Here is a 21,157-nt window from a genome sequence, read left to right on the forward strand (position 1 = left end):
GAACTTCCGGCTCCAGCCGGCCCCGCCCCTCACCTTGGCCTCGGCTCCGCGCTAAGCCAATGAGGGTGGGGAGGCGCAGCCGGGCAGGTAACCCGGAGCCCAATCAGAAAGGCGCCGCGGGAACAGGTGGGGGCGGGGCCTCGGCGTGCCGCGCGCGCGGCCCCGCCCCTTTGCCTCACTGGCGGCCGCGCCAATCGGCCCCCGCGGCGGCGCCCGGCTCCGCGCCGCTGAGCTTGGAGGCTCCGCGGGGGAGGCGCCACCTGCCCGGAGCGGCGCCGGCTGCGGCACCCGCCCGCGGGGCGCGCCCCCCGCTCCCCGCCCCCAGCTCAGCGTGAGGGGCCGCCCGGCGGCCGGGCCGTGAGGGCAGCGGGCGGCCCGGGCCGGAGGAGCGCGGAGGCAGCCATGGCACTGGTGGCCCCGGAGACTCGGAAGTTCACGCGGGCGCTGAGCAAGCCCGGCACGGCGGCGGAGCTGCGGCAGAGCGTCTCCGAGGTGGTGCGCGGCTCCGTCCTCCTGGTGAGCGCGGGGGCGGCCCGTGAGGGGCCCGGGCGAGGCTGCGGGCGGGGGGAGCCTCCGCTGGGGCCTCTCGGGGCTGCGGGGCGGGGAGCGAGCGGTGTCCCGGGAGGAGGAGACGGGCCCTTGGATCTCTCCCGGGCTGTCAGGGCGGGGGGAGGCCGGCGCGGCCCCGTGCCGGGCTTGCGGCTCTTGGCCTCCCCCGGCGGCTGCCGCGGGCGGGGTGAGGTGCGGATGCAGCCGCAGGCGGGGCGGGGACGCTGCCAGCGGCAGCGGCGCGGAGGGCGCCATGGGATGCGGCGCCCGGCGGGCACGGCTGGGCGCTCCCGCTGCCACCCGCCCCGCCGCCAACTTGCGGGACAGCCGCGGCCCCCGCCTCGCTGGAACCTGGCTCGGGCCGGGCGGGGCGGCCTGCGGGCTCCCTTCTCCGCCACCTGTGGAGCGGGTGCAGCGGGCGCTTGGCCCTGTTGGGCTGGAGTAGCTTTCGCGTGTGCGTCTGAATGATGGTGCAACAGCGACTTTTCATCTCGCTGCTGTCTGCACGCGTTACAGCTCAAACGCGTTTGTTGTTGTGTGTGTGTCGCACAGAAGGAAAGAGGAGTGCTGGCAAGTGCAGCGGGAATGTTTTGATATGTTGTTATTTGTCCCTGCTGTCTGCACTGTGCTGGCACGTCGCTGCCGTTCTTGCCAGTTCACAATTGGACGCATAAATTTCACCTAAACTGCTGAAAGCGAAGTTGTGTGAAGGCGTTAGGTGGTGAACTGAGGCAGCTTGGGGCTGAGAGAGACAAGTACGTTTTTTGGCCCGGTTACACTCAGGTGACGACATCTTAAGCAGCCTCAGCGAGGTTTTTCCCAGCTGCTTTCTTGGGGCTCTTATTCATGGTATGCATTTGTTTTCCGTGTGATTTTGTTATCTCCAAGGCGAATGTTTTAGTAAGCAATTAACCCTTTGTAACTAGGGAGCTTTTGGCACAGGGGTTCCTGGTACTGGAAGCTGATCTGTCATTTGTTTTTTGCTCTTGCTAATGCTAAGTATGGCTTTGTCTAACTTTTTAAAACTGCTTGTCAGAACACTGTCTTGTCATAGCTTTGTGTTCTAAGAGTAACAAATTCTGGAGCTGTAATGCAAAGGCAAATACCTTTCTTTGGTAAAACGATGGCTTTAAAATGAAATGACTATTTAACTGTGGGTCATAGAATATTTATTATATAATAAAAGACCTCATATGCATAGTTCGGGGTCCACCTGAACACTGGCAGCTTTCCACAGGACACTAGCACATATACATGTAATGAGCATCCAATATATCTTAACACTTCTGCAGGGATCATATCTTTCCCAGGAAGAGTGGAAGAAGGATGTATATATTTTAAAGTGTTTTTCATATGGAGGGAGCATGAAAGGGGTTTAAGTATTTCCATGACACAAATAAATGTTTCTTTTGCAGTAATCTGCAACCCTGCCCTCACCCCCTTCCCCTTTAGAAGTTTTTTTTCTTCATTCACTTATGAATAGTGTAATTTCTGACACTATTTTGCAGAATTTTAAAGAGGTGAAGGAAGTGATGGTGTGAAGTGGTGTGCTGGCTCAATCTTATTCTGGATAAATAAGGTCTTCCGTCACTCTTAGAAACCAGAAGTAGTGAATTACCATTCATGGTGACTTAACATACAGGTCAAGTTTGTCATCCTTTCCTGTTAGCTTGGTGCATGGAGCAAAATCCCCATCTCTCTCCCATAGAGTCTTGTCCTGAAGTTCACCTTCCTATTTCAGACATGTTTTGCCCCTGCTGTTATGTCTGTCCTACTGTCATAAATGCTGTTCATTTTATCCCTGAACTCCTATGTTCCTGCTCACACGCTGTTTAAATCATTAAATGAATTGCAGGGTTTTTTACCTTTATGTTTGAATGTAGTGTAACTCTTTTTTTGGAGAATTGTGAAGTGTGGAATGAAATTGTACTTTTTTTTTCAAAAGCTTAGGTGGGATAGTGTAGGTGTGGGGTGTTTTGGTTTGTTTTGTTTTTTTATAAAAGACTTTAAAAAAATATTTACTTCTCTAAGCTTGACAAGTTGGCCTGTTTCTTAGCTGTTGGAGTTTCTGGGCTTCATTATCTGAAAGCTCCCTAGGCTGACCTGGTGAACATAAAATTTCTTCCAGTATTATTATGGTTGTGGAATATTATATTTAGATGTGTGGCTTTAAAGAGAAGAGCCACTTTTTTTCCTAAGCTGCCTCTCAAAGCTCTTTGATAGAGCACCCTGCCAGGATCTTTTGAACTGGGTTTTCAATGAAATGTCTTGCTTAAATCATTGTTTAACATTGGTAACTATTGTGATCTTACTGTTATCACTTGCTTATGAACAAATACTGAAGTTTCCAATACTGAAAAAATGCTGAAGCTGTTTTCCATTGGCTAAGCTTGCAGTGTAGAACCTAGAGGTAGGAATGAATGAATTCAAACTAGCAGTTCTTGGTGGGTGATCTGTCCAGATATGAACAAACAAATATTGCTTCTGACTGTACATCTCTGCAGCATAAGGTACTGAGCAGTGATGGAAATCATCCAGTCATTACTTGCAGTAGCAGATAAAAGTGAACTGCTAATACCTCTGAGGTTGTATAGATTCTTCAACTTGTTATTGTCACCAGTGTTTAACAGTTCCATCCATTTTTACCATCAACAATGTATTGCTGTAGTTTAAAAAAAAAAGGCATTTGCCATATTTAAGTGAGGTTTATTAGATCATATTTCTAAAACATGCTTGTCTTTTCTGTTTTGTAAATGTTCTTAGAATCACACTGGAGAAAGAGGACTGAAAACAGCATGTCAGTAGGATAGCATGGTCTATCTTACATTTTCAGGTTGCTCTTCATTGGACCTAAAAGTCAGAGATTTTTCAGCCAACTGACAGACTTGGCTGAGTAGTAAAAAACATTAAGCAGATGTGGTTAGCCAAGCTAGTTTTCATCACAGAACGAAGCAAGCTATCGTGTCAGCATTTGACATCTCATATATTCTTTCTGTCAGATTTACTTTGCTGAACCAACGAGTACAGTTTGGTTGGCTGAACTGAAAACTTCTTATTTGGCAATCAGCTTTTCACTGTGGAATAAGGCACATAACATATATCCTGATTATTTGGGTTCAGTTTTTGCTATTTTCTGCCTGACAGTAGCATCCTTGCTGAATATGGTCTTGTGCATTGTTGATATTGTGTTGACTTCAGACTAGCCACATGACTTAATGTGATGCCTCTGGCCACCCAAATACGTTTATGTCTGAGGAGGAAGACTATGGCAATGACAAGTCTGTCTCTTAAACCAGTGGTCTTGCCAAGAGTAGTTTTTAATGCAATTTTAATGTTACGCATAATTGGAAGCGGTCTCTTTGAGTGGTGATGAGTTATCCAAAGGATGTTGTATGCAGATCAGAAGCACTGCTGGAGGGATGTGTGGTGTCTTGTTCAATTATATGTTAACGATAAATTATGTCAGTGACAAAACAATGCGTTCTACCCTTTATTAAATTAGGCTGTCACTTAAGGATAATAAGCAATTAAGTGAATGTTCGGCGTACCAGATTTGGTCTACTTTTGTCTAGCTGTTAATAAAATGTTTTTATCAAACATGCAGATGATGAAAATGTTTAAACATACTAAATAATACAGCAAAAGTTGTTTCCCCCATGTCAAAATTAACATTATACAGAACAAACTGGATGAAATCTGAGTGACTCCCAGATTGCTCTATGCAGTTCTCTTTTTTGATTTGGACATATAAAATAGGTTTGAGTATTTGAAGGCTGCAATCATCATATCTTAATACAGTCTTGGACTTTATATGTTAACTTCAGGTACCTGGTGGAGCTCTTGAGTTCTAAAATTCTTGCAGAAATTCAGCTTTTCAGATGTGGAGGAAAATCAGTATATCATAAAGACAATTCAGCGAGTCCCTGAATTGTTGAGCTTTACTTGAGGGGTAAAAACCTGCTACTCAACCCTGAAGAAGTTATTTTAGTTTATGGTATGAACCACTTACCTTTTTTAAAGGAAATAAAAATTAGTAGAGAATATGATCTTTTTGATAAAAGTGCTAACTCTATTTCAGCCAAGTGCATGTAAAAACCTTTTTAATTGGATCTGAAACACTAAGTAAAAAAATTGTGTTATTTCTGGCAAGTCTGATACTTCTAAGAAGACTTACTTGGTATGGTAGACATTTCTGTGGTTGTGAAGAATAAGAGAGTGGACTATAGCACTAAGGTGTCTATTAATAAATACCATTAAACTTCTTTAAATTTTAAATGTCAATAAGCCTCTTATTCAGAAAGGGAATATGGGGGAGTAGGGGGAATACAGGACAGCTGAATTTCTATGTGAACGAAAATAACATTTAGCCATTCAACAACATTAGATCATTCTTCTTAGCTGCACCTATTTCCTTATTATTTTCTGGAACTTTTTCCTATCCCACTAGATAAGGATAATTATGTTTAAAATAGTTGCTTCTGATACAGCAAATGTCAGTTGTAGGGTGATGCTGGATTGGGCTTTCAGTTTATGGGGGCAGCAGCTCTCGGGCAGCACATAATACCACAGTATACCTTCTTTTTTCTCTCTTCCCCCTACTTATGCCCTTTAATACTCTACCAAGATCACATATTTGTATCTCAATGGAAGTAGAACTTATTGCACCTGAATTTCAACTTGGGAATTTCACAACCCTGTGATTATTTTTTCCTTTATTGAAAGTCTTGTGCAATAAACTTAAAACTTAGATAAGTTTTATAACGTATATCCAGCTTAATGTCACTTGGTTATGCTGCATTGTGCTTCTATGCAGATGTTTCAAAAAGGTCTGTAAGTACTCATTTTCAAAACCAGGCCTTTAATGTCAGCTGTGTTTTCTGTTGCATGGGTATAGATGTTGAAGTTACTTCTAAGTATGTATAGTTATTGGGCTGAGTGGTCACTTGCATGTGAGTAATGTGTGCCTCAGGCATGTGTGTGCCATCAGACATATGCATGTGTATGCCAACTCAACAATTTGTGAATTTGACAGTTTTAACAGATATTTGTATTTTTGGGGGTAACTTTAAGATTCTGCCAAATTAATGCATATTTGCTTTAAAAATAGTAAGGAAAAATTACTGTTAAGTCATTGAAGCAAGTAAGGGGAGTTCAGTTTTCCAGAGAGTGGGAAGCCTGAGTGTATCCTTCTGAGAAATGTATTGCCTATATTGGGTTTATTTAAGAATTTCTCTAACTGTTGGAGGTGATTTGGTGACAGTGGCTCTTTATGGAGCCAAAGAAAGGGTGTAACATCTTCAGCAGTGGTGTCCAAGGAAGCTCTTGTTTAGACATGCAATTTCTGATGGTGGTTGAAGATTTGCCTAGTGCAGTGATCTTAAAAAAAATAGCATATATTAAAACCATAAATAAAACTTTCTTCCTTAGCTAACTTTTAGTTTTGACTTTGAGGTTGAATGATCTCAAGTACTTCATTTGATGTAGATACTGAAAGCAAAACTCCTTCATTTGAAAGAGGATGACAATTTCATTCTTCTTTGTCCCTGTTAGGTTGTTTGTGTCCATGAATTATGCAAGGCAGAAAAGGCAAGTTGCAGAAGTAGTCAATGTATTTACACACTGCCTTTCTCATTGTTTTGTTGTTTTGTTTGTTTGTTTTTGTTTTTTTTTAAAAATAACATATCTAAAGATGAGAAGATGCTCAAATAATTCTGAATAACTTACTAAAGTAAGTTACCTTAATTTAGAGGATAGATAGGTTTGCAAAGAGGTGGTTACACACTGTCTTACTCCAGAGGCACTGATGTACTTGGTATCCTAAATTTAATAATCTATGAAACAGTGGTAGGTATCACATCATGAGAAAGCTATGGGATATTTTTTTTTCTTTCCTGTAAAGGTCCTTAAAGTTCTTTTCATGAGAATGAAAGTGAGCCTATATTATCTCAGAATAGAGACTTCCTGTAATATATAAAAAAACTCACCAAGAATAAACCCCCCAAAACAAGCAAACAAAAAGCTCCAAACCAAAAGAAAAACAATCAAAAGACCACCAAAAAACCCCCAAACCAAAACACAACAGTCTTAGATGCCTTGGAAGCCAACCTGTTTAAGTTACGGACAAGATTACTTGTACTAAGCAAGGCCAGAATTTCATTGGTACAATAGACTCTGCTTTGGAAAAAAAGTTTATGAGATATCTAAAGGTCTTCAGAAAGTTGAGTAGAAGCTCTGAAGAGAGTTTTATGAAGAAAACTATTGTGCTGCACAAAAGTTTGGTCACAGAAATCTGTAGCTGAGGTTGTCTTCTACTATACTCCCATTGTGACTGGTTGAGAGCAATAGCAGCTTTGCTGCAAAAACATTAAGAAAAAAAAATCTTAATCTGACTGCAGGGGTGGGGGATGAGATTCTTTGCCAATGTAAGGATGAATTACTGTGTCTGTTAGAACACTTTATCATCTCCTCATCTGTGCCCAATGAACCAGAGATGAGAGGAGGAATGGGGAATCCAGATACTGTCTTCTGCATTCTCAGTGTCCAGAGTTTGTTGCCTGATTTGGAGACTCAGGCAGTTTAAGTGAGGAAAAATGCAAAAGAAGAAATTGAGAGCGTTTGTTGAAAACTGTGGTGATCTGGCACTTCAGACTGGTGAAACTATCCACTCCACTCTGCGACTAGTGCTATATTAAGGTAGTGATGTTGCCTTGGGGCTACTGGTAAATATCCATAATAATAATAATTTAAAAAAAGGCAGCAGGAAAGATCTCTCCAAGGGACGTCGTGCGAAAGGGTGCCATGGCTCTCTCACACAGTCACAGAATGGCTGAGGCTGGAAGAGGCCTCTGGAGGTCATCTGGTCCAACCCCTCTGTTCAAGCGGGGCCACCCAGAGCCGGTTGCCCAGGGCTGTGTCCAGACGGCTTTTGAGTATCACCAGAGACGGAGACTCCACAACCTCCCTGGGCAACCTGTGCCAGTGCTTGGCCGCCCTCACAGTGAAAAAGTGTTTCCTGATGTCCAGAGGGAACCTCTTGTGTTTCAGGTTGTGCCTTTTGCCTCTGGTTCTGTCACTGAGCAGAGCCTGAGTCCCTTGTCTTTACACCCTCCCTTCAGGTATTTATATACATTGATGAGATCCTGCTGAGCCTTCTCTGCTCCAGGCTGAACAGTCCCAGCTCTCTCAGCCTTTGCTCACAGGAGAGATGCTCCAGTCCCTTCATCATCTTTGTGGCCCTTTGTTGGACTCTCTCCACTACGTGTCTGTCTCTGTCATGCGTGGGAGCCCAGAACTGGACTGTTTTGCATACTTGTTCTGTAAGGAGTTAGTTTGCTTTTTAAGAACAAAGTAATCTTAACTCTGTGTGCTGAGGAAGCAAGCAGATCGCAGGCTGATTCAGACTGAAGTACTTGGTGGTGTCAGTGTGAATTGAGGCCTTATCTGGAATTCTAGTTTTAAGCCTTTGGACCCAGGCCAAGCTTTGGTTTGGGGTTCTCTCTGAATAAAAAGGCCCATTCCCATTAAAGGACCAGCTAGAATTTCTTTCTGCTCACCAGCTGAAGGAAAGGACGTCAAGTAGTTTAAGGAGGAAATTTGTTATTCAGCCCCTGGAATTCTTGTGTCAAAAAAGAACATGAAAGTTTTGGATCACTTTTCTATCTTGACACAATGAGGAGGAAGAAATAATTCAGTTGAGACTGTGCCTTGTCTGAAAAATCTGATTCACAGGATTTCTATGGAAAAGTTAAATGTAAAGTAGACCTTGTTATGTACAGTATTGTCAATGCCAATAGTTCTGGAAGAAATGTCAACTTCATAATTCTGAGCAAATTAAGGAAACATGGTTTAGACTGGCTTTTTTTTCCCCAACTGCTTTTGTAGTACTCTTGAAAAGTTTCTTCTAGTGATGATTCTAGGAAAGAATACTAGAAATTAAAAAATATGGGACACTAAATCAACAAAACCGTTCACTTTTCAAAATGATACCTTGCTCTTCTAAACTTGTTTGAAATTTTCAGGGATGAAAGTGTGTGTACGAAACCAATGTTACAGTCCCTACAAGTTAAAATCAAACAGTCCCTTTTGAAGTTTCTTCTACTAAGAAACATAGTTGTTTATGCAGTGGGACTATCAAGTGACCTCACCTAAAATTAACTAAGCAACCAAAATAAGCCTTAAAACTCAACCCTCCTCCAAACACAAACAAAACAAGAAAAACTATTCCAACCCGCCCCCCCCCCCCCCCCGACTATATATAAAAAAAGGGTAAATATTTATTTTTAGTCACAACAAAGGTGAGAAGGGCTAATGGTGATCCAGAGCTGCTAGAATGCTGAGAAGCCTGTAATATAGATCCATCAGTGTAAATAAATAATCCTTAGCTGCTGCTTTCTGTACTTCTGGGTGCTTTTTGATACTCAGGTGTAGCTATTGACTTTAAAAGAGATAGCATGTTGACAGATACTGATCTAGGTTTGGAAATTTGAGGCACAGACTCAGCTGCTTTTTGTACTGCCAGGTACTCTGTGGATGGGAAGGAGTTATTTGGTGAATTCAGAGATAAGACAGAGTTTTATGTTTTTAGTACTATAAAATTAATCCCTCGACAAAGAGTGACTACACATTATACTCAGAATAGGTAATGCTTGTGTAATTTTAAGTAGAGAAAGCATTTAAGTATTTGGTTAGTGCAGGATGTAATACATTGCATTTTTTTTGTGTTACATAAGTGAAATGTAGTTGATTTCAGGAACCTGGAATTCAATGTACATGAGTTTGTAGACATTTCATTTGGTTTCAGCTTGCAAGTCCAGAGTATGCATTGCCTTTGAATGCTTGTGTTTTGACCTTAAGAGATATGAGCTTGCTACCTTACTGGTTACCCAAGGTATGGCTGCCCTTCATGTGCTGAAGGGAGTACTGCAACATACAGGAATAAGAAAAATAGAAGCTCCACAGAAAGATCTGAGTGTTTTCAGTGGGAGAGGCAAAGGCTAGTAAGATAGCTCCTGGTCTCATTGTAACAGGTTTTTGAAGAAATCAGAAGTCAAATGGAAATACTATTTAGCATTGTGCATATTAACATAAAGAAAAGAGGTTTTGGTTTTAAGGTGATGGAAAAGTAGCATGGTGGGTTTGACCCTGGTGGGATGCCAGGTACCCACCAAAGCTGTTCTATCACTCCCCTCCTCACCTGGACAGGGGAGAGAAAACATAACAAAAGGCTTGTGGGTTGAGATAAGGACAGGGAGATCCTCACCAATTACTGTCATGGGCAAAATGGAGAAAATTAATTTATTACCAATCAAATCAGTTCTGCAGTTCTACAGAAACTGCTCCAGCGTGGGTCCCGCATGGAGACACAAGTGCTGCCAGCAAACCTGCTCCAGCCTGGGCTCCTCTCTCCACGGGGCCACAGGTCCTGCCAGGGGCCTGCTCCAGCGTGGGCTTCGCACAGGGTCACAGCCTCCTCTGGGCACCCACCTGCTCTGGCGTGGGGTCCTCCCCAGGCTGCAGGTGGATCTCTGCTCCACCATGGACCTCCATGGGCTGCAGGGGACAGGTGGCCTCACCATGGGCTGCACCACGGGCTGCAGGGGAATCTCTGCTCTGGTGCCTGGAGCACCTCCTGCCCTCCTCCTTCACTGACCTTAGTGCATGCAGAGTTGTTTCTCTCACATTCTCACTCCTCTCTCCCAGCTGCTGTTTCCCAGCAGTTTTTCCTCTTGTTAACTATATTATCCCAGAGGTGCTACCACAGTTGCTGATGGGCTCAGTCTTGGCCAGCAGCAGGTCCATCTTAGAGTCAGTTGGCATTGGCTCCATGGGACATGGGGGAAGCTTCTAGCAGCTTCTCACAGAAGCCACCCCTGTAGCCCCTGCTACCAAAACCTTGCCTTGCAAACCTAGTACAGGTCATCATCCATTTTCCAGTTTGATGGCACTGCCAATGCTATATGTTGTGCTCTTTGTTCTTTAATGTTGCATAATGGTCTTGATATCCTTTGGTTTCAGAAGAAGTACTGTTCCTCCCCAGGGCGCTGATGCTGGTAGAGAATACACTTGCACTTCACTTGATGCATTTCTAGGCTTGTTTGTAGGCATGGTTTTAAGTGACTACAGCCAGGCAATAGAATAATGCAGAACCGAAGCTTTGTGACAAAAAGACTGAAAGTCACTGAATCTGGGCCATTCCTCTCTTGTTCCAGGGCAGTGATGATAAATGGTATTTCAGACCTCTTTCTGCCAGGCATATTCCCACCCACTTGCAGTGGCACTAGTACCTGTGTAGTGTAATATGATCTGATTTACTAGGTGGTTTAGCTGAAAATGATAGTATTAATAGTATGTTTGCCTTTAAAAATGTTCAATGAGGCTTCACTCTTACTGTTTCCTAGTCCATGGGGGATTTTAAATTCATGTTGGACCTGAAAACGTCAATGAGTTTAAAAAGAACATTCAAGTTAATGAAAAGATCACATGTCATAGTTATTTCAAGGATGCTATTCTAGTTTCCTTCAGAAATTGTCTTGGGATTCTTGCTTGCCAGGCTTGTTATCACCTTGGAGTTATTTGCTTGGTATTGTATATGGCCTTAGATGGCCCAAGAATGTTGTATATTAATTTCTTCCCAGCCAGAGTGTACAGCGTGATCCAGTAAGTTTTTCCTTGTGTGAAATATGAGATTTCTAATAGAAAAAAAAATCCTACTGTATCCAGTCTTGCCAGTGAAGTTCAAGAGACAATACTTCCAACATATTTTGGCAGCTAATGGTCTGCTGGAAGGGAAGTTGGAACTTGTTCGTGACTGAACTAGGAACAAAGGGAAGGAGAAAAACCTGAATCTGAATAACCTCCATAGAGGGATAAAAAGTATAAAAGGATGTATGAGCCCTGAAGTTTCTGCTACTCTTCACTGAACACAGTAAAGTTGCTCAAAAACTGGGGTTTAACTTCCCCACTCCCCCCCCCCCCATTTACTGTTCTGTTGAGCATTATTTGTTCTGGCATAGTTTCATCAGTGTTTCTGAAAAACAATATCTTATAAATCTTACTTGTTCTCTAACACTCTAATAATACTGAATTTCTTTTGTGGTTATTTTACCAATTTTTAAGACCCCAGAATAAACACTTCCGCTTCAGAAAACTGAAAGTTATGTGACCACTAGGTGGAGACCAGTGAGCGTATTTCAGTGCTAGAAATACTATGTTATGGCTTGAAATATAAAACAGTTAAAAAGGCTAGGTGTTTTGTATCTCACACTTAAGAACAAATGTTCATTTATTCAGTTTAGATTTACTTGGACATCTTCCTAAAGTTCTTCGGATTATTCTCGGTATGTCTGTCCTCAGGGTATACTTCAGTTAAGTTTGAACTTAAGGCACATGCTTTACTAGTAGCTCCCAGTGCTCATGTGTGGATGAAAATGTATTGTTATTCAAGTCAGAGTGGATTTGCCAGAAGACTGACCTGTCTACAGCTCTCAACTACGTGACCTAAAACTATTAGCTGCGATACTTAGTGTTTCGTAACTCGTAGGGTTTTAGATTTGTGTCCATCTCTCCCATCAGCACATATGTAATACTGTGTATGCAAGATTAATATCTCTGGAATAGCATTTCTTGGGTTGCAACATTTATGCCTCCTTCCCACTTCTCTAAATGTATAAAAGACATAATAGACACAAACATTCCCTTGTTTGTTGATTAAAATAAACTTGTGATGTTAGCCAGCTGTGACAGCTTCCTTGACTAGATTGGACAGAACTAATCTTGCTCCAATTTTCATAAGCATTATTTTTTACTTTTGTTATGATCTTTGACGTTGGGGGAGTCTCACATGAATGATAAACTGCCTTTGGTCTTCAGCCTGATGGTATACTTAGTACTTCTAATGTCGCAGTAGTTTTTTTGTTTCCATTGGGTATAAATCTCTCCTTGGCAAATCTTTGCCTTGCGGAGTGTGCAGATTCTTGGTCAAAATCACATGGGAATCCAAACATGCTATTTGCAAGACTACCTCCTGGACTAATCATACCGGCTTTCTCCTGAAGGATGGAATTCTCTTGGATCTTTCCTCTTTCTCTGTGGTTAGTGTGTGGCTACCCAGTGTAATGCCACAGAATCATGGAAAAATACAAGTTGAAAGGAAAATCTCTGGAAGTCGCCTAGTGCAAATGCCCTGATCAATGCAGGTCTGGTTAGAGCAGGTTGTTTAGAGACTATGCCAATCTGGTTTTAATATCCACAAGATGGAAATATGTTAACTCCAATAGCCGACAAGCCTCATGGTTGCAGGAAAAAAAAAAATCCTTTTATCCAAATGGAATATTCTGTGCCTGTTGCCTTTTGCCCTATGCCTATACCTTCAAGAAGAGTCTGGCTTTATCCTCTCTACCTTCCTGTCAGGTAGCTGCAAACAGCAATAGGATCTTCCTCTAGCCTTTACTTAATGCTGAGCCATTCCAGGTCTTTTAGATTTTTCTCATACATCGTATGCTGCAGTCCCTAAACCGTCATGATGGCTTCTCCATTAGAGTCGGTCCAATATGTCAGTATCTTTCTTGTACTGAGAAGCCTGCTCAGCATGTTCAACTTGCTGTTAACAGGATGTCATCCTTATCACCCACTCATTCAGACCACACCTGCCTAATCTGGCTACAAGGATGCTAGGGAGACTCTGTCAGAAGTCTTGTTTTACTAACATTCAATGTCTACTGCTCTCTCCATGTCCACAAAGCCAGCCATCTCATCACAGAAGGCAAACGGGTTGGTCAAGCGTAATTTGTCCTTGGGAAATTCATGTTGTCTACTTGGAACTACTCTCTCATTCTTTATATGTCTGGAAATGGCTTCCAGGAGAGTTTGTGTCATAATTTTCCTGGACTGGAGTGAATCTGACCAGCCTGTTGTTCCCTCTATCCTCCTCCTTGTTATTCTGGAAAGTGGATGTGAAGGTTACTAAAAAAGAATACATACCCAAGTAGACATGCTGCACTAGTTTTGACAAATCAGGTGCTTAAGAGTTTTACCCTTAAGACAACTTGCTGTTGTGGCCATAAAGCAGCTTTTGACTCAGTTTCTTCTTGCTGGAGAAACATGAGTTCTTAAAGAGAATGACCTGACAAAGGTCTTATTTGAAATTTGTATGAAGCAGCCATTGCAGAAACAGTCCTTACAGCAGGAACCAGAACATGAATCTCCTCCTTCTCCTTCAGAAACATTCCTAGTAAATATAAACTGTTGTATAGACACTTTTCTCTCTTGCAGGGCTATTGGATTTTCAGTTCTTTCCTGCAGCACAGCTTTGTCAGGCAGAAGCGAGTACGTTGGCTTTGATATACTGTCATCTGGCTAAGGCCATCCATAGACTGGTAAGTGATGTTGGTTTCAATCTCTTTGGGCTGAGGAGGCTTTGGCCCACATCTCTTGCATTCTGAGCTGCCAGATGGAAGGTGGTGCTCCACCTACAGATACTGTCATGTTTTGTGAAAAGCTGAATTCAGTCAGGATGTGTTAAGATCTCTAAGGAACCAGAGGTTCACTCCTGTCAAGATGGCATCGGTTTGGGCATGTTAAATATCGAGGACAATTTTGTAGGTAAAAATGTAAGTACCTACATCTAATGTTTTAAGAGATTAAGCATATTTTTGCGGCTCTTATACTAGGACCTAGGTGCTTGAATCCTGCCTGAATTACGTTCTCTTGCAGATATGGGCCTGTGTCTTTATGAAATGCTTTGCTATAGCGATGGTATGTCTGAAGACACAAGGTCCACGTTGTTTCGCAGTAACACATTCAATTGGAAGGCCTCTCTAGTTTGATCTGTATTGTTTCAAGTGTTCAATTTCTGTCTAGGAGCCTCTAAGTTCTCATTTTGTTAATGAGACTTTTATCTGGAGATTTTAAATCAACCCAGGCAATTATTCTCTATGTTGAAGTCCTTCAGTTGCCAAGTGAAAAGCGATTATTAGGCATCTATTGTAATCAGAGTGGGGCTGGTGGTTAGAGCCTTAAAGCAGTTGTGTAACTGTACTGTTAAACAGTTCCCAACGTTTTTTGGAGTGGAGCTACAGCAGTTTCTTTATTACCTATCCAAGAGAGCAGGTCTCAAGAAGATATGCTTGTGAACAACTTGGGGCTAACACACCTAATTAATCTTTTTGTCTTTGGGAATCTCATAGTGCAGTCAGTACAGATTCAATGTAGTATACAGCAAGGAGGAACTTGTTGCTTCCAATATAAACAGGCAATTTGGCTTAGAGATGTAATATTTGCAATATATAATGACTCAAATAACTTCATAAGAGACCTTTTCATAACCCAGGAACAGCTAAAGGCAGTTTGCAGTGTCTAGCTTGCCGCTCATATAATGTAAAGTTCAGGCTTGTTCATATGTTCATTTTTTTTTTGGTTCTGTTTTTTACGATTGGATTAATACTTTTACCTACCTTAGGCTGACCCTGAGCTCTCTTCAGTTGGTAGAGAAAGTTCTGTCAGACCTTCACATTAATTTTTCCAGCTTCCTGTTTCACTTTGAGATGCAACACTCTAATGGATAATGTCCCATTGTGTCACATTTCTGGATGTTCACTGCTTGTGCAGTGTGGTTGCTCATTAGGATTGTAGGAATCTCCTTAGTGAAGCTGGAAACTTCCACTTCGCACCAAATTAATGTATTGGTAAAGTCTGCTTGTTGGCAGTCTGCTTTAGAATGCGTACTATTCAGATTTCGTGTAGTATTAATATTGAAGTATCTGCTCAAGCTCTTCCTCCCTGTGATTTCCTCCCACTCCTTGCATCCCTGTATTTATCTCCCTTTGTTGTTACCACAGTGTTGATCCAGGTTGGTTTCAGTTGCCTTTTCTAAAATAGCGTAGAAACATGATGGTACATTTATTCAAGATATAGTTGGAATTAAATTTGCTCTTAATTGGTTTTGAATTAGAACATGTCCTAGGGTCACTTCCAACCTGAATTAGCCCATGATTCTGTCATCTGTTTGTCTTTCCAAATGAAATCTTTTTGTCTTCCTGTTTCTCCACATCCTACCTAGCACTTCAGAAGTGAGTCAATTTTCTAGGCTATTGAAGGAACTGTCTAGTGCATGATAATTTGTTGTGAACTGACTTATTTTTCTTCAACTCTCTTAAGGCATGAACCATTTTTTCTACTTTTTGCTGAAATTGTGTGGAACAACCACCTAAACAGTGCTTTCTTTTAATGAACTCTGAACTTTTGATATGACGTTTGGAACCTGAACTTTTGTCAGGTCTCTGTAATCCTACATTCCAGATGGGAATGAACTGGGTTTCTGCACTAGAAAGATGGAAGTGCATTTTTGGGGAGTGCCTTCCATGATAATCCCATGACTGTTTTCCCTCACATGTTTGCAAGGGTGTCTTTATCCAACCTTCGTGAATAGAACAGAGCATTTCCCTCTCTGATCTGCTTGTTTTTGAAGAGAGTAGAGTCAGTAGAGAGACAGAAGGTGGTACAGAAACATCACTGTGCAAGGCTCATGGTTATGTATGATGTATCTTTGCCCTTCTGAGCAGAATTCATGCCAAATTCTTCACCCTTATCTTCTTTATTCTCCCCTCACAAAAAGCTTCTCCTTATTAACAAAACTTCCTTAACATAATTTTTATTTCTTACAATATGTGGAATGTGCTCGCTGCTGCTTTTGAGGATATGGGACTGGTTGGAACTACTTGGATCACTGTCAAATATTGATTTATTCTTTTTTGTAATCAGTGTGTCTGCATGTTGTTATGTTCTCTTTAGGTTAGAAACATAATGGGAAACATACTGAGATGTATTAACTAGGCAGATGTTAGGGAAAAATGCTAATAAATCGTAAATATTTCTTCTGAATGTGTCATTATAGCATGCAAGTATTTCCTTGAGATAAGTTAATTTGCATGGAGGAAAATCTGTAGACATCATTAATCTGTTTATTCCCTCCCTTCATGCTTCACTGACGTCCTTTTAATTTAGCTTGTTTTAACTCCATTGCAACAATTTTGAGTTTGTAAGTTCACTTGTTCATCCCGTTTTACGATTTGGTAAGTAAATGAGTAAATAGATACATCTCAGTGCTCTCAGTTTAGCTGAAATATAAAACCAGTCTGTGATTTCTGCCAGGGTTATTGATACTGTTCTGATGTGGATTGGGACAGTTCCTTTTTACAAATTCCTTGCCTTTAAAAGTAGCTAAAAAAATTTAACACTTCTCAGTGTCAGTTAAAGATATTTACATAATTGTACAATAGATGTCAGTACTTTACGTGGAGTAGAATCCTGTAGTGATAAATTCAATCAGTATAGTTATGATTCACTATAAGCCCAATAAATTTATCTGTTTAAAATTTCATTCAGTGTTTTTGTGTTTAGATGTGGATGTTGATCTGAACTGGATACTCAGTCAGCTGTGTTCTTTTTTTCCACCTTTTTTAATGACTATTGACTATTTGCAACCAAGGACTAGATAAAGTCAGTTTCTGGCAGGTGGGAATTGGCTGATGACTTTGCACGTGAGCAAGAAAGGAAAAGTAAAGAGCCTTCAGCTCCCTTGTGGTTTGCCTGAACTGATAATAGCATGCCGATAACATTGATTTGATCGAAGTAGGTTTATATAACACATCAGGCTTTTTCCATAGCAGCAGTGGTTTAAGAATTTTCCCCTCATATTCTGAGTTTTTTATTTTGAAGTTCTTTTTGTTTTAAACACTCAAAAGCACATATAGGTCAAGCACAGAAATGTTTGCCAGTACGAACTCTGTGCTAAGCATTCTGGGAGAGTGCTTTCTTGCAGCAGATGAGGATTCTTTGTGGCTGGCAGCAGAAACTGCAGCAGTATCTTTGCAGTTTCCTTTCATCTTTGATTGTGTTCTAAGCATCTCTGAAATACAGGAGCTCCTTCCCTGACCCTGTGGAATATCTTTTCATCTCTGTTGCGGAGTATAGCACATGCTGAAAGCCTCCTATCTTCTACGGTTGAGGTATCCTTTGCTTTTCATCACCCTCTGATTTTTGTCTTCTGCGGCTGGATTTTTGGCAGTGTTTGGCTTAAGCAAATAGGATTACATTTCAGTAGCTGATGGTTTCTAGTCGAGGAACATACTAAATGTCGGTCGTAATGAAGACGGTACAAAGAAATATTTCTGTGAAGCACAGGAAAATTATTCGAGTCGAGCAAAGCAAGAAGACATTCTGCATATGCAAACAGGGCTGCTAGAAATGCAAAATTCAACAGATTTGGAATGGGTTGCACTACAAGTGTGGTTCTGTTTAAAGGCATTCGTACAGTTTTTGAGAGAAACTGTGGTTATATTTGCAAACAGCAAGGAGAAAACAATGCCCTTGAATACACAGCATTCAGCGTGCCAGATGAAGATTCAGGAATATTGATTCATTCATCCCTGGTAAATACAAACTTGTTTCATTAATCATTTTATCTGCTAATTGAAAGCTAAACTAAAAACAGGATACTGTATTTATTTAACATCTACTATGTACAGACATGAATATGCCTTGTCCTGATATTGCAGGATGTTAGTGCATGTATGTGACATGTAATACACGTGTGCATGCAGCTGTAATGTAAAAGCTTAGGATTCATATTCATTATATCATTTAGATTCGTATTGATAGCTCTGAAGAATTTGCACTCCATGAACTGGATTGTTATAGAAGATTGTCTGCTGTTAGATCTTTCTAAACATACTCTTGGAATGTATTTGGCACTTCAGTTGAAGAACAACAGATGATTACGTTATTTGGAAAAACTAAGGAATGCATTGTTGGGAAAACAGTAACCCAGGATTTAAGATTTTTTTTTTTTCACATGGATTTGAGTACACTTTTTTTTTTTTTCCTCAGAAACAATTCTATTTCTGTTTAACTTACCGAAAGGGGTACAGGAGCATTCTAGAAAAAAAAAAGGTTGAAGGGAGTAATAACTGTTTTCTGAACCTGCTTTGCTCTTAAAGGCTTTTTTAGGTGTTGGCTGATGCAAATAAAAAAGGCTTTAAAGTGGGACTGTCTTCTTTGTACCCCCCAGGTTAATGACGTATTTGTGCGTCAGATATATTGCATTTAGGCTTGAGGGGGTGGAATTGAAATAGCTAATGTGCACTGCTTGCTTCAGAATTGGATTAGTTAACGATTTAAATATTTATTTTAAAGAATTTGGGGTTACTTGTTAATTGCTTTGTCACTGGATAGATAGTTGGAATAAGAGGGGTGTGGTACACTGAAATAACTGCACGGATTTTGACGAGCTTGTAGTGCCTGCTGGCGTCCCACGCTGTGCAACTGCAGTTATGGAAAGCCTTTAGAAATTTCACAAAGCTTTGTTGTCTTTATGCGGTTCAAGTCCTTTATTGCTGAACGCAAATATGAGAAAAAAAGGGGGGTGTGTATGTGTGTGCCTGTATGTATAAACATATATACACGTGCGTGTGTATGCACACATGCACACACTCACACATACATTCGTATACATGGATACACACACAAAAGCTTCCAGGAAAGAATACAGAATAATCCAAACTGTCTTCAGATGCTTCAAATAACTTAGAGTATGTATATTACCCCTTATGATAGTATTGCATTTTATAAATTCTTAATATGGTTTGATATTAAAAATAAAATGGCTTCCTCTAGGTATTAGAAGCCTTTTTACACTGTTAGCCATTTTTAAGTTAGCCTCATACAGATGTTTTTTATACATTTCTTAACCTCTGTACAATGAACACTTTCAATAACTTTTGTAGTCTGTTGAATCTGAGACCTAACACCTTTACTGGACTTAAATTCTATGTCAAGTTAGGTGAGGGAATGAAGAAATGCCTTTTTAATGTAATATGAATTATTATAACTTGGAGGTTGCAGTGAACATTTTTTGGGTTTTTCTTTTCATTCTTTGTTTCATGTGGTGTTGTTCCATCAATAATTTCTCTTTGACCCTACATAATTGGTTTGCAAACTGGCAAGATCAAGCACAAAATATACTTAGTCTCCTGTTTATAACCCAAGTTCCACATCTATCAGTTAGTTGTGGTGGTGGTGGTGGTGTGTTTGGTGTTTTGTGTGTGTGTTTGGTTGGTTTTTTTCCCCAAGTCCAAAATTTCTAGATGCTTTTAAGTAATGATACTGGGAGTTTTTGCTCTTCCTATATGGCTTTGTCAGCTTGGTTTAACTGGAAGTAGTAGATCAAGATAAGTTTCTTCCTAGGCTAAGTACCTGAAGGTCAGTATGGAAGAGCGGGTGGAACTGAGGGGTCAGAATGACTTCCTGCTCATTGTACTGGACTGGTGTAGTCCATAAGAACGAAAGTCAGAATTTTACAAGAAAAAAGAAATGGGACTTCATGAAAAGGTCACGCTCTTGGTAATCAGAGCTGGCCCTGGCTGTCACTTTGACATGTTGTCTGAGGCTGGGGAGCAGTCCCTACTGATTTACCCCTGAAGAGTGGGAAGACAGGGCAAGAGACTGTAGTCCTGGCAACAGTGACAAGTGTTTTTATGAAACTTGTCTAAGTATATACATAGAATTCTTCAGTTACATAATTTATATACTCTTTGCTATAAAAGCCAATTTGGCCAGCTCTTCCTCCTCTGAAGGGGTGGCTTCCAGGAGGAGAAATTACCTTCTCACCGAGAAGCCGTGCGGGGAGGTGGAGACTGCAGGAGTCCTGTGCTGAAGGGAAGCTCTATGGCCAAGGCCAAAAGATAGCGGCAGTGTGTCACTTCCCCATGTCGTCTTTTATTTTGGTGGTTGTTGCAACAGGTGCAAGCATAGGTGTATGGATTCACCTACTTGTTTGTGCTGTAACACGCATTGGAGCTGCAATTTCTTTCTCTGCCGTTTTGGCTGGACCTGCTATATGGTCTGTTTAGCTATTTTGGATCGAATATCTCCTGATATAGACCTGTTTTCGGAACACCAGTGAATTTCAGGGAGTCCTTTAATTTAAGATGACATTGATTCTCTTGCAAAGACAGTGTTGAAAATCTGTGAAAATTTCCTGCAAACAGAAAACCCTCAGGAATTGGTTCTCCTTGAAGGAAAAATCTCCCGTTCTGTAAAGAAATAAGGAGGTGGATGTAGTTGATTTAGCACACATTTTTCTTATTTAACCTGTAATCCAGAGGCCAGGAGGTTATATCTAAAGTCTCATTAAATCTAATTAAAGCTTTATCTTAAGCAGGTCTGCTCTTTTGCGCAAAAGAAGTGAAGATAAAATGAAGCCTGGGTGAGAATGTCTTCTCAAAAGTACAGTTTATTTCTATCCATCTGATGCCATTCAAACTTGCAATGAAAATGATATTTCTTATCTTTGGGATAGGAACATTTCTGGCCCATCATATACGGTTTATCTTGCTAGAACACAGGGTCTCTTACAGTCTTTAGATCCACATAGGTAAAAATCAGTATTTTAGTAAAAGATCACAAATTTAGTTTGGGATGCTATTAACATTTGCATCAAAATTAATGAAACTTTTTCTTTCCCCACATGTCCACCCAGGGCATATTTATTTACTGCAGATAGTAAGAAAGTATTCCAGTTTGGTAAGTTTTTTAGTAAGTTGAAGGATACCGT

At 41.1% G+C, this 21,157-nt stretch overlaps 1 protein-coding gene across 3 annotated transcripts in view; it reads left to right on the plus strand.

Annotated features, from left to right (window-relative positions):
• Nucleotides 1–348: 348 nt before the first annotated feature.
• Nucleotides 349–21,157, plus strand: part of DOCK9 (dedicator of cytokinesis 9) — a 127,739-nt gene continuing 106,930 nt past the window's right edge. For all 3 annotated transcript variants that reach the window (XM_065649525.1, XM_065649534.1, XM_065649550.1), the window contains exon 1: nucleotides 349–516. In XM_065649525.1, coding sequence (XP_065505597.1) covers nucleotides 403–516 — 114 coding nt within the window. In that variant the 5' untranslated portion in view covers nucleotides 349–402. The remainder of the gene's footprint in view (nucleotides 517–21,157) is intronic.

This window comes from Caloenas nicobarica, chromosome 1 (assembly GCF_036013445.1).
Source record: "Caloenas nicobarica isolate bCalNic1 chromosome 1, bCalNic1.hap1, whole genome shotgun sequence".
Lineage (NCBI taxonomy): Eukaryota > Metazoa > Chordata > Aves > Columbiformes > Columbidae > Caloenas > Caloenas nicobarica.